The sequence below is a fragment of the Leptopilina boulardi genome, unplaced genomic scaffold, assembly GCF_019393585.1.
Source record: "Leptopilina boulardi isolate dan_hultmark-lab unplaced genomic scaffold, ZJU_Lbou_2.1 LbouV2_13, whole genome shotgun sequence".
NCBI classification, from domain to species: Eukaryota; Metazoa; Arthropoda; class Insecta; order Hymenoptera; family Figitidae; genus Leptopilina; species Leptopilina boulardi.
Genome location: NW_026137674.1, coordinates 1,293,732 through 1,308,549, shown reverse-complemented (window position 1 = coordinate 1,308,549; position 14,818 = coordinate 1,293,732). Strand labels below are relative to the sequence as shown.

Sequence of the window (14,818 nt, the reverse complement as noted above, 5' to 3'; positions counted from 1 at the left end):
AGCATTTTTTGCAATTTTAATGACTTTAAACTCACCAATCGACAATGTTGACATTAAATTCATAATCACCGACCAAAAATACAACTAGAATGATTATGTAGAAAATTTTAAAGCACATTATATTTGCACAGGAGATTGAACAGACAAAAAAATTCCTTGAACTTTATTATTATTAATTAAAATATACATTTTTTGACTATATTAATTATTAATAATTACGAAATTATAGCATTTCTTTGGATCCGACTATTCGTCACACGTATTGGTCTTTAATTATTGGTGGATTTTTTACCTTCTTATCGCTTTATGGTGTTAATCAAGTTCAAGTGCAGAGGTTGTTGTCAGTTCGGTGAGTTACTAAATTGTTTACGTTTACATTTGAATTTTGCATAAATTTTTTGTTTACAATTGATTTATTTTCAGAAAAATTAAGTCGGCAAGATTAGCACTGTGGTTGAATTTGCCAATTTTAATGTGTCTTTCGATATTAACCTGTTTTTCTGGACTCGCAATATACACCAAGTACAGGAACTGCGATCCTGTAAAAGAAGGCAGAATAAAACTTCCTGATATGCTAATGCCACTATATGTAATGGATACTTTATCACACTTACCTGGACTTCCAGGACTTTTTATAGCTGGTATTTATTTTTGTTATAAAGTTTTCAGTTTTGTATCCCAAGTATAATAGCACTTAAGTAAATTAATGGTAGTTTTTTGTTAAAATCGTTTTTGTATAATATTTATAAAATGAAAAGACCTGGAACGATTGTTTATATAATAAACTATTTGTCTCGACATCTAGTAGGTAGACCGGCGTGGTACCGGGCCGGTCATGGATGATAACCCGGCAACTATCTGCGACGGTTTAGGTAAACCACTTGCCTGGTTCTTATTTTTAGTGATTTAATACCGGTTTACTGCCGGCAAACCACCAGCAGGCTACCGGGCCAGTAGAATTTTCGATACTGACATAGTTTCCGGCTTGGTACCGGGCCGGTCATGGATGATAACTCAATAGAGCGCGACTCACTATATTACTTCACTATTTACTCTCTTATTATATTATAAATTACCAAACAAAGGTTTTAATAACTGTTCAACATGTTTTTAATTGCATATTGCAAAGTACATTTATTTATAAAATTGTTAAATAATAAAAATAAGTATTATTGCTATAATAATCTTAGAATTCTTTCATTCTTTTATTCGTTCATTCTGTCCGGGCTCGATCAGCTGTGAAGGATAGTTTTATATGACTCTTCTTAGATAGAAAGAAAAAATGCGTTACAGTTCGACAGTAAGAATTTGCTATTGGTTTAGGGAGGAGCCAAGGTACGTTTCATGTTGTTTTGGGCGATCATTGATTGCGTCCTTATTTGGAAGATGTATACCCTTACTCAACCGGACAGACCATAAAGTCGGAGCTCGAGGGACGCATGCACCGAGAGGGGCCTGAGCGGCGTTCTTAGGCCTAATGACATTTTCTATTTATGGCCCTTAATGAGTTTTTCATGAAAATTACAAAATTTTTAAATATTGTCATTTTTAATTCCAACAACATGCTCGTAATCGTGAAATTTCGAGGAATAAGAATCGATGGAGCTATTAGATTCAAAATTTCTACTGTACATAGAAAATAAACACAAAAGACCTTATACTTTAAAATATAAAGAAAGAGAAAAAGGCTAGGTTTCAGGAAACAATAGAACAAAAAATAGAAAGACAAGAAAAAGATAGGCAGAGAAAACGTAATCGACAAGAAACAGAAATAGAAAAGAAAGTGCATCAAAACATAAATTTGCTATGTAAAAAAAATTATTAGAAACAGAAGTTGAAAAAAGCAGCGTCTAGGAAACGATGTAAAGTGAAAATATGATAAAATTATAACAGAAAGTGGAAAAAAAGAGCGCCAACGAAGGAATTTAGAAAGTAAGAATAAAAAATTGGATTTAGAAACAGAGATCGAAAAAAGCAGCGTCTAAAACATGATTTAAAGCGTAAAAATTTTGACAGAAACACAGGTTGAAAAAAAGGGCGCCAACAAAGGAATGTAGTATGTAAGAATATTAAATTTTTATTGGAAACGGAGGTCAATAAAAAAGAGCGTGAAGAAAAAGATTTAACCAATAAATAAATAAGAAGAATACTAAACAGTTAGAAACATTAGGAACTGCAATTATATTTTTAGATGAATTTAATGAAAAAAATATTTCTAAAAATTATTTGGGTGAAAGGTCTTCAGATAATAATTTTAATAGCTGTTGTCACAAAGGAAAAGTAAAGTTAAATGACTTAAATCCTTATCCTGAGTTTTAACCAATTTATTATGTGACTTTACCTTTGTGGGTAAAAATTACAGAGAAAATATTCGTTCGTATAACAGTTCATTTGCTTTTGCTAGCATGGGAGGTAAATTAGAAGTTCCAAACAGAAAAGGTCCGAATATTTTCTACATTCATGGACAAGTATATCATTGTAATACTGTCTTTATCCAAATGATGACGATAGTCGTAAATATGTTCAATTTTATATAATTGATTCAAATGCAGCTGTAAAAGAAAGATTAAATAACGAATATAATAATAAATGTTTGATGAAATTATTATCGGAAATTGATATTTCATTTAGAGAGATATATATGCTAAAGCATTTAAAATGATTCGAGATTTTGAGATTAAAGAAGAAGAACAAGCTAAATCATCAAATAATTCTGTAAGAAATATTGAAATGTGGATTAAACGCGACAGGTTATAAGATCAAAACAAGTTTAATTTTCCATCTTGTAATAAAGTAGCAATTGTATTTGTTAGCGAAGATGGTGAATCTACTATTAAACGCTATATATATTGTATATCCATCTTAAAGATTCCAAAAGTATTCCAATTTCCAGCCTCAGTGCGAATGTTGACCCTATGACTTATCCTTTAATGTTTCCTTTAGATGATCAGGGATGGACTGTAAACATAAAACAAACTCAAGGCATTCGCAATATTACTACCTTACAATATTACACGTTTCGTCTGTCATATAGAGGAGCATTTAATCCATGTTTAGCATTAGGGAAATTAACTCAGCAATATGAGTTGATGTCTGGTCAAAAGTAGAGGGCGAGCGTTTTTAATATATTAAAATATATTAAATTTAAAAAAATATATATTACTGGAAAAATTAAGCAAAATTGGAATTTTTCCATCGGCCATCACACTTTCAACGCCACAAATTTTAGATTTAGGGGTACGGAACCCTTGGTTTTAATACGAGTGTAACTCGAACTTGTCCGATTTTTTTACTCTAATATACATAAATGTTAATCTTACCCCAATACCAATGAGTATGTTTGATCTTGCTCCAAAGATCGACGTTACTAATATCATTACATCACAAGGTAAAATGTCTAACAAATTAAGAAGTTGCTATGACTCGTATAAAATCAAGCTGCTCAATAAGAAAGCAGCAGCTCGCTTTCATACATTTACTACAGATCCGAATACACTGCTCTTATTTCTCATTCATAAAATATGCGCGCTGTAGCGTGCATATTTTGCTAGTTTATTATAAATTATAATTACGTGTATGTAAATCTTATACTGCATCCTTTTTATTGAAGAATTTTAATTACTTATTCTAATAATAATATTAATGTAATTAAATTATTATTTTTAATTGTTGTTAGTATCACTAAAGATCTGTAAAAATAAAAAATATATTTTAATTAAATTAATATTACTTTTATTAGAATAAGTTTTATAACATTTGTCTTAAGATAATAATTGTAAAATGTTAAGTTCTTTATGACTTACAAGAATTCCTAATTAACATTTGAAAATTACATTTATAAAAAATATTACCATAGAGTATAGTTCAAGGTTCAGAAAGTCCTGTAAATTCTTTGTTGATAAAGGAGGTAGATTATCTCTTAATTCTATAGATGCCTGTATTTCACTTTAACTAGAATAAAAATGTTTTCTATTCATATAACGATAATTGATTATATAAAAAATGATATTGAGATTATATTTTAGAAATAATGCCTAACACTTTTTCGCACGAGCAAGCCCTTGACAAGTCATCTTAATAGTCTCCAAAAGAATTGATATTTCTGAGTCTGAATTTGAAGTTTGCTTCTGTAAAACAGTTTTCTTTCCTCTTATTGCAGACGATTTAAACTTTTGAGTATCACTAGTTAGATCACCCTCGCTAGATAACTTGTCAACATCACTGTCAGTAAATAATCCTAAATGGGAATAAAATTTTAAGAGTCTCGATATGTTCAAAAAACGAGATATTTTACACGTCTCATTTTTAATAAAAAACCAAGAAAATAAACGTTATTATTCTTAAATTAATTAAAAATTGAAGATTCCATGTAAATTACTTATTTTATTAGACATTATGTAGCTACGTAGCGATTTAAAGCTACATTCACTTAAAAAAAATTTTAGTTACCGAGTGATTCAAAAAATGTATTAGTTTCAAAGATTTAGGTTAGCACAATTGTTTCGCTGGTAAAATTCAAAGATAGAAATTATGTTATGAGTACTTTTTGAAGCTGAAAGTATGAAGTTAAAAATTATGGATTTAGGTTAAATTTATTCGAATAATCAAAATGTTTAATCAAATAATTTTTTGTAAATTATTTTATTGCAAAGTAACAGTTAGCGAACATAAAGTTAGAGAATTGTTTTTAACTTCGTGTCGTATTAGTTTGCTTACATAGATAAAATCTTTTAGGAAATTGACATGAATTCTATGACAAAGGTCTTATCTAGTGGGGTTATGTTTATATATTCCTCGCTCTGTAGAATTTTTACTTTTTTCCTTTACGTATTGTAGTTTATTCATACGCATATTTATTTTTTGTTTTAAATTATTATTTCATTATAAATTATAATAATTCAATTTTTTTAATTTTCAAAATACTTTTTAAAAAAAATTTAATTTAATGTACTAAAACAAATTGATTATGTCTGTTGACTTAGATACTGATTTTATTCTACAATATTTATTGTAAATTGTTTCTCTTTTTTCAATTGCTACCAAATGCTATGTAAGGAAAACTGGTGAGGGCCTTACCAATTTTTCTAACGAATACTCTACTTTTTAATATTATATAGTATTCAAATTTGTAAATCTAAAAATATATTTTTAATTAAATATAATAAATAGATAATTATTTAATTAAATATATAATAAATATCTTCGTATTTATCAAAGCCAAAACGAATGTTAAATCGTTTTAGCGATCTCCGTAATCAATCATTTAAAAATCTAAACGCGTTAGATCTTCGGAAATGTTCATTGATTGAGTGCATTTGTGTAAGATTGGGAGTGACATGAGATGCTTTATTCTTTGTTTTTTAGAAAAATTGTCAAGAATTAAAAATTTTAAATTCAAATTTTATAAACATTTTTAAAAAAATGTTATGATGTTGCTGTTAATGAAACATTATAATACAATGTAATGAATATAAACATGAAACATCAATTTGAAAAACAAGATTTATTGATTCATTATATCAAAAAAGTAAAGGTATATCAAATTTTAAATTATTATTGTTAAATAATAATTAAATTCTTAAATCATAACAAGTGTTATTTGTAACGAGCTTGTTCAGCTGCATGTGTTGCAATGGTCGCCTCGTCCGAGGGACCGAAAGCTGCTCTATCTTAGTGTTGTGAGATGGGCAACTGCGCTGGCAGGGGCAGGAACTGGCCTGGTTTAGACAGGGGTGAGCGGGTCGACCCGCAGTCTAAGGCTGAGAACTAGGAGTAGAGGCACTTGAAAATTGTGAAGATTGACGGCTTATGCTTGTTCAGCCTCATGATAAGATAACCCGTCCGGAACATCTGTCATCCCCCTCAATTTTGATGGAGTCTCTTAGAAATTACTCTAGCAGGAGTAACAACGTAATGGTGGTAATTTGGCCGTCGACGAAACCTTATCAAAGGATCGTGACTCGCTGGTAGATAATAGAAATGGGATCGATCTGTAATTAGAATGGTACGTGTTCTGAATGTTACTGATGAAGTCTTCTGCATCCGTTCCTTATTCAGGAAGTAAGACTATAAATGTTCGCGGTAATATTGTTTGACATTAAAGAAAAGAAGATATACACCCTGAAAAAAGTAATCTCATATTTAGAGGAAAAAGCCTCTTCTAATATCCTCTAAATTTTTTCTCTTAACACAAAAGTATTCCACTTGAATGTTGAATATTTTTATTCTTTGGTGACTAATAATAAAACAAAACAATTTTTTTTGAGGTTCTGATGTCAAAAACATTGAATTAAAGTTAAATAAATAATCAAATCTATTAATTAATGTAAGTAATTAACTATAAATCATTAATTATATTTAATATTTAATTAAAGATGTTTAATTTAGTGCATGATAATAGCTTTTCTTTATCAGTTTATAACCATAATTGTCAAATTATATGCGAGAGGAAAATTCTCTCAAGTGAAGACTATTACTTTTGATACAATATATAAGAGGAAAATATGCATCAAATTAAGAGAAATTCGCTAGAATCAAGATTACTTTTTTTAGGGTGTAGTAAGCAGAAGTCTCAATTGTTGGTAACTATCTGGCATGGAACTATCCGGCTCCTGATGTCCAATCGTCGCAGGTGAGTAGGTGAGTAGGTTTACCTCAAATGTATACTTTATAAATATCGATCGATTCGTCTTGACGTCAGGAATACGATTTTATTATATATAACCTTAAATTTTTCTATTTAAAAATTTTTTCGATGAAAAAAGAATTTTTGGAAAAAAGACGATAAATTTTTTTTGGGGTATTTTTTAAAATCCTTTGGTCAGATTTGAGATATTAATATGATAAATGAGCCTACCAAATTTTATTTAAATCCATTAAAACCTGTTAAAGTTATCTTCTAAACAAAAAAGGGATCCACACACACATACACACATACATCCGGACAATTGATCAGGATCTCATATAACATGTTTCTATATAGAAAAAAATTTGCTTCCGACACTTTGAAAAGTTTTATAAACGAAAGGACTACAAAGCTTCCTCCACGAGGAAGCAAAATTTGATGAATATTATTGAAGAGCCATAGAAAATGTAGTATTTTATCGTTTATAGTCAGAGTATTCTTTTAAGTGTCTGTATTTTTGTGATCGAATATTCTATTAGATTTTGGTGCTGTGTGGGAGAGATTTAATAAAAAAAATTTAATTTGGTATTATTAAGTTTAAATTGGAATTTAAGTTTGAGGAAGATATTAGTTTTTATTGACTTTGGTTAATTAACAATAAAATATTTATATAATTTTTAAGCAATGTAAATGAATTCTGAGCAATTTACAGATGGTCCTGGTGAAAAAAAAGAAACAGTAAATATAATTTTTTTCAAAAAGAGTTTAGATTGAATTGAATAATTTTCATTGTTTGACTTCAAAAATTTAATAAACACTATTTATTATTGAAATTTAAGAATTATTTTGAAATTTTTACTTTTAAATTTATTAAATTTTTTTAAAATATGCGTATAGTTTTTACTACGCTGTTATGTATTGATAACATATTACTGCTGTTCATATTAATACAAGTCTTACGTTTTACTTTATTGAATTATACAATTATTTTCAAAGTCATCGAAAAATTTATGTACTAATGGTTGTAAACTATGTATTGTATTTTTGAGAAGTTTTATGAAACTGAATCAACTTTTGTTAGATAATTATTCGACGGTTCCTGGTGGTTCTCAATTATATTTAAATTCCTTGGGGGATAACAGGCGCGGTTGTGTCGGTCTTGGATTTCGAAATTGTTCAATCTATTGGAGATTTGATAACATCCGAAGAAGCCATACCTAATTTATTTTACGCTCATAAAGGAACGATTTATTACGAATTTTTCAGTTTCTCCAGAGAGCGAATTCTGTCAATTTTTAAAGGGTGAAATACTTAATGATGGAAAACCATCCCTTGTTTTAAGTAGAGGTCGCTGTAGTGAAGACGTTGTAAGGGCAATATTCCTGGAGCAGTTACCGGTATAATATCGATCGATTTTTGCTCTCTCCGACGTAGTCGATCTTACCCGGTTGGCCACAATTGCGGATAAAATTTTAGCTCAGTCTGACTAGCGAACGGTTGCGGCAGTTTCTCAAGGGAAAGACTTTTTCGACAAAATCGAATCTTTGTTAGATAAGGTGGAAGCTTTGTCAATTCAGCATCGTGGACGTTCTGGATCGCGTCCTGGAGTCGTAAGCGTGACGAAAAATGTTTTTATCATAAAATATTTGTTGATAAAGCTAGAAAATACAAACCTTTCTGTTCTGAGGCGAAAAATTTTAATCCGGAAAAGCAAGCATCGGAATATCGAATCGAGACAATTGACTGGAAATCAGGGAAAAGTCAGGGAATTTTGATTAAAAGAAACCACAAATTAAAAAACTTTGATACATAAATGTCAATTTAGTTTTTTTATTTAGACGTTTTTGTAATATAGCTCATTATAATAGTGCAGTCAGATTTTTCATTTTTCAAAGTATTTACTTTTTTTATAATAAAAGTTTTAAATATAATAAAATTTTGTTATTAAACAATTTTTAATTATATTATCTTTTTCTTTAAAAAGAAAATTGTTACTTAAAAAGCATTATCAAAATTTCAATCAACAATGCAGAATATTAAATAATTCAAAAGTTTTTTAGTCAGAGAAAATAATAAATTAGTAAGAGAAAAGTCAGGGAATTTTGAAAATAAAATTTTGCGGCCACTCTGATAATGTACCTTTTTTATTTATTTATTCGGAAATAATAAACAAAGTTTCTTCACCCTTAAAAGGCGGACAAGGTACCTGGGTACCTCGGTACATTTCATGCAGATAAATGTAGAAATTTCAATTAAAAAATTATAAAAAATTACATTAAATAATTTTAATACTATTCAATGAAAGATCAATGAAATTGTGAATATATACAAAATACTTAATGCGTAATGGACAGTTTTTTAATAATCAACTAATAATGATAATTTTTTATTAGCAAAAAGAAAATCTTATTTTAAGATGAGTCTTAAAATCAGCGCTAATAGTTGTAATGAAAATTGCATTGCGCAAATTCAGCAAAGCTGCCTTAAAAATGTTGCATCTTGAGAGGAACGCCTATTTTATAGAAAGTCAAAAAATGTGTAAATGTCAGGAATTTTTTTCTCAAATCCATTGAAATAAATTGACACGAGTTTTTTAGGATGTTTTCTTAAATATTTAAACCTTCGAAATATAATTTTTTTATTGAAAAAAATAAAATTTAATAATAAAATAAACGTCATATACTCGATGCTGAAATTTTCCCATTGCGTCCAATCTAGGGTCCATTTTCATATCAAAAACAAAAAAACAAAATTTTTTCTTCAATCGAACATTAGTGCCTTCTGTATAAATGAAATTTTTTTTTTTCTTAATGTCGAATTTTAACATTTTGTTTTAAGAAAAAGTAAATTTTTTTTGGCGAAAATTAAAATTTTTTCAAAGTCATGTAAAATTTTTAATTTTTACTTTCTATTGAAATCTTTTAATTCATATAGAAGGTAATAATGTACGATCGAAGAAAAAATGTGGTTTTTTTTGTTTTTGATAAGAAATGTGGACCCTAGGTTGGACGCAATTGGAAAATTTCAGCAGCGAGGCGTTATATATGACATTTATTTTATTATTAAATTTAATTTTTTTTAATGAAAAAATTATATTTCAAAGGCTTAAATATATTAGAAAACATCCACAAAATCTCGCATCAATTTATTTCAATGTGTTCAAGAAATATGATATGATAATAGTAGAAATCACGTAAAATTATTCCCAGAAGTCTAACAATAAGTCAGCAATTTGACCTTGCCCGAAGTTGATAACGTCGCAAGAAAATTAATAAAATTGCACTTATAAGGTGCATTTCTTGCAACTTCATTTTTTGGTTTTTAGTCTTTAAGTAGCTGTATGCTAGTTGCCAGAAATGAATACACAGCCCCACAAAAAAAAGTGTCGTGCGCGGCAGACCAGACTAGTCATTTCCTATGTATTTTGACGCGCTGAACACGAATCCGAAGTCCGTTTTGCTCCATCACGTCAGGATTTTTTTCTAACCTCCAAAAACCTGTCGGATTTTGAGAGGTAGGCTATTTTTTTAAAAAATTGATGGATTTACTTAAAACTTGGTATCTAGGGGTTTTTGGGTCGCTGATGACGAATTTGAAGTTAGATTTTCAAAATTCAAAATGGCGGCTCCAATATGGCGGACGAATTTTTTAAAAATTGATGGATTTACTTCGAAATTTGTATCTAGGGGCTTTTTGGGTCGCTGATTACGAATCTAAAGTTAGATTTTCAAAACTAGAAATGGAAATTCTTATATACATAAGTAAGGTATTCACGTCTTTTAATGGTAGCGCACTCTTTTGTCCTCAAAGGATCTGTGTAATGGTTTTCTTTTCAATTTGGTGCCTCCAGGTACAATATCCCTTTTCAGCATCCAACAGTAGTAGGCCAACATATTTACATCCCATCTTCCTTGATAACGACGCTCAAATTCTTTCAGATCTTGATAGAATCGTTCTCCTTGTTCTTCACTGTAATCTCCCAAATTTTCAGGGAATTGATCCCGATGCGAGTCTAAGTAATGCAACTTTATGCTCATTAAGCATCCTAACTTACCAAAGTTTTTAATCATATCACTAACCCAAAAAACCCCTAGATACAAAGTTTGAAGTAAATCCATCAATTTTTACTAAATTCGTCCGCCATATTGGAGCCGCCATTTTGAATTTTCAAAATCTAATTTCAAATTCGTCATCAGCGACCCAAAAAACCCCAAGATACCAAGTTTGAAGTAAATCCATCAATTTTTAAAAAAATAGCCTATCTCTCAAAATCCGACAGGTTTTTGGAGGTTAGAAAAAAATCCTGACGTGATGGAGCAAAACGGACTTCGGATTCGTGTTCAGCGCGTCAAAATACATAGGAAATGACTAGTCTGGTCTGCCGCGTTAATATAAAGATACAGAGTTGTTAATTGATTTTTATTAATTATTTATATAAAAAAAACAAAATTTGACCCTGAATTTTTGAAATCAAGAAAAATTTATATCTCTAAACTTTACGTGATGGGGACTTTAAATTAATTAAGGTGCATTTCTGGCAACTACATTTTCTGGTGTTTAGTGTCTTTAAATAGCTGTATGCTTATTGGCAGAAGTGAAAATTGTTGCAAAGTTGTTTAAATATGAGAATAAATATGATAATACCAGTATTAATTACACAGGATTACAAATTTGGATCAACTTTTGGACCCGAAAATGCAAGAACTTTTCTTAACGTATTTTTTAGACTGAATTTGGATCCATTGTTAGATTTTCCTTATCACGCCAAATTGTAAAATGGCGGAATAAAATAAAACAAGGAAAGGGTCAATTATGTTTATTTCATAAGTAGTTTGCTTCCTCATTCTGTAAAGCAAAAAATTTGCTTCCTCGTGGAGGACGCAACACCGAAAAAACGATATTCTAATTTTAAGAATTTTCAACTTATTTTAAGAATATGCGAGACTTAAATAGGCGCCACGAATATATTCATAAATTAAGAATAGAATCTTCTTATATTAAGAATATTTTCTTAGAATCACTTTTTTAGAATATAATCTTAAAATAAGTATATTTTCTTCTTGTATCAAGAAATATACTTTTAGCAGTTTTAAGAATACTATAAACTTAATTATCTAATCCATAGTAAGACCTCTCACTCTTTACATGGTGTTTATATCGATAACAGCTATATAGCTATATACACGTTGTTGGATCGTGGCGACGACTGCACACACGCTTGACAGTTTTCGCGGCAAATAGAGGTAATTTTGATCACTTTTGGTTATCAACATTTAATAAAAAAAAATATAATTATCTTCTATTATATTAAAATGCTTGTTTTGTCGTCTTCGTGACGTCACTGGGCCAAGAATTTTCGTTTGTCACATACTTTTTCAACAATTTTTATACAGATATGATTCAAAATTAAAATTTGAACATAAATTAAACATATAAATTATAAAAGAATCTGATTTATGTTTTGCAACTTTTTGCAAAAAAAATATTTTTTTGCAAATATTGCAACTTTTAGTTGTTTTTCAGTAATTCACATGTAAAATGCATCCCACTTTCAAATCCCATCAAAAAATATTTATTTTTTTAAAAGTTATCGTTATTTTAAAATTTTTCACAAATCCTCTATTATATTAAAATGTTTGTTTTTTCGTCTTCGTGACGTCACTGGGCCAAGAATTTTCGTTTTTCACATTCTTTTTCAACAATTTTTGTACAGATACGATTCAAAATTAAAATTTAAACATAAGTTAAACACACGAATTAGAAAAAAATCTGAATTTTTTTTTTCAACTTTTTGCGAAAAATATTTTTTTGCAAATATTGCAACTTTTAGTTGTTTTTCAGTAATTCACATGTAAAATGCATCCCACTTTCAAATCCCATCAAAAAATATTTATTTTTGCTTCCTCTGGAGGAAGCTATGTAGTCCTTCAAATTATGAAATTATTAGAAATGCACCAAACAAATTTTTTTCTATTTATAAATGTCATATATAAGTCCCTGTTCAATTGTCCGGATGTATGTATGTGTGTGTGTATGTGTGTGTGTGTATGTGTGTGTGGATCCATTTTTTTGTGAACACGATAACTTTAATACGTTTTAACGGATTTGGCTAAAATTTGGTACGTATATTTGTCACATCAATATCTCAAAATGGACACAATGATTTTAGAAAATACCCACAAAAAAATTTTTTTGGCATTTTTTCAAAAAAATCGATTTTAATCGAAAAAATTTATTGGAAACAAAATTAAAGGCAATACATAGTAAAATCGTATTCCTCATATCAAGACGAATCGATTGGTATATATAAAGTTTACATTTCATTGAAATTTAAAGAATAAATTCAAAAATTCATATTTTAGTTAAAAAAGTTTTTGTGAACACGATATCGTTAATACGTTTTAACGGATTTGGATAAAATTCGGTATGTACATTTGTCACATTAATATCTCAAAATGAACAACAATAATTTTAGAAAGTACCCCCTAAAAAAAATTTTTTTTTTACTTTTTTTCAAAAAATCGATTTTAATAAAAAAATTGTTTCAAAGCTAAAATAAAGGCAATACATATAATAATCTTTTTCCTTACGTCAAAAGAAACTGATTGGTATATATATAAAGTTATACCGGAATCAGTCGATAACAGCAATAAAACGGTTGAAAGAGTGAAAAAAGATATATTTTTTGAAATCATTTATCATATTTTAAAAATAATATGTATATAAATTATTAATTTATTGCTTCCTCCAAGAGGAAGCAAATCTTTTGCTTTGCGCAATGAGGAAGCAAAATGTTCATGAAATGAACATAAACTTCTTTTATAAAAAGGGACCCCCATCTTGTTTTAAAAGTTATCGTTATTTTAAAATTTTTCACAAATCTTCTATTATATTAAAATGTTTGTTTTGTCGTCTTCGTGACGTCACTGGGCCAAGAATTTTCGTTTTTCACATTCTTTTTCAACAATTTTTGTACAGATATTATTCAAAATTAAAATTTAAACATAAATTAAACATATAAATTATAAAAGAATCTGATTTATGTTTTGCAACTTTTTGCAAAAAATATTTTTTTGCAAATATTGCAACTTTTAGTTGTTTTTCAGTAATTCACATGTAAAATGCATCCCACTTTCAAATCCCATCAAAAAATATTTATTTTTTTAAAAGTTATCGTTATTTTAAAATTTTTCACAAATCTTCTATTATATTAAAATGTTTGTTTTGTCGTCTTCGTGACGTCACTGGGCCAGTAATTTTCGTTTTTCACATTCTTTTTCAACAATTTTTGTACAGATATGATTCAAAATTAAAATTTAAACATAAATTAAACATATAAATTATAAAAGAATCTGATTTTTTTTAAAAGTTTTTTGCAAAAAGTTTGCAAATTTCGTTTTAGCTATTTATGGATGATTAAAATTAAACTTATATTTTTGATATCTAATAATTTCGATTTTGCGATATTCGAGGTACTTGATATCCCATGCCAATGGCATTATAACTGCTTTTTAAAATATTTCTTTCGACTGTAAAAGTAGTTCATATTTTATGTCTATTTTCATTTTGAACTTTCAACGAAATTGTAATTTACAAATTCAGTCAAGTTTCGCCTTAAACATTTCCTCACATGCGGACATTTTAAGATATAAACCATCTTTTCTGAACTTGAAAATGGAACTTTTCCAAGGTAACCTAAGACCATTCTATAAAGCTTTAGGTAATTATTGTTGCTGTGTGGAAGCTGTCATCTCTTTTATACATTAATAAGTAAGTGCTCTGAAATTATTTATGTATAAATAATTTTAAATATAATACAATTTTATTTCACCCTCCAAAGTTAGCCGTAATTGATAGTTAATTAATTCATTATTAATTTACGTTTCCAACTTCAACGTCGTGGACGTTTTGGACAGGTACTTGGTTTTCAATTTAGTACTTAAGAGGTCTGGTAAAGTCTTTGTGTTATATTAAATAATACAATATAAAAAAATACGAGCGAACTTAAATATTTTTTTGAATAACCTTAGGGAGTCACCATTACAGCGCTGCCAGCAAAGGCGCAGCTGTTTTTTAAATTTCGTAAATTTTTACTTATTTTAAATAAACTAATGTCTAAAAATTAAAATTCAACTTAAATGTTTCTTTCAATAGCTAGATAGAGGCATTATTACAGCGCTGCCAGCACAGGCG

At 28.7% G+C, this 14,818-nt stretch overlaps 1 protein-coding gene across 14 annotated transcripts in view; it reads left to right on the top strand.

Annotated features, from left to right (window-relative positions):
* The window catches only part of LOC127291230 (putative sodium-dependent multivitamin transporter), a 425,330-nt gene that overhangs the window by 198,347 nt on the left and 212,165 nt on the right, over positions 1–14,818 (top strand). For 13 of the 14 annotated variants that reach the window (XR_007844561.1, XM_051320216.1, XM_051320226.1 and 10 more), the window contains 2 exons: positions 230–349; positions 424–641. Coding sequence is in view for 13 of the 14 variants with exons in the window: in XM_051320216.1 (XP_051176173.1) it covers positions 230–349; positions 424–641 (338 nt within the window). In the remaining variant the exon portion in view is untranslated. Of the gene's footprint in view, positions 1–229; positions 350–423; positions 642–1,323; positions 2,607–14,818 lie in introns of those variants that run through there. The other variant, XM_051320224.1, reaches the window with a different exon arrangement.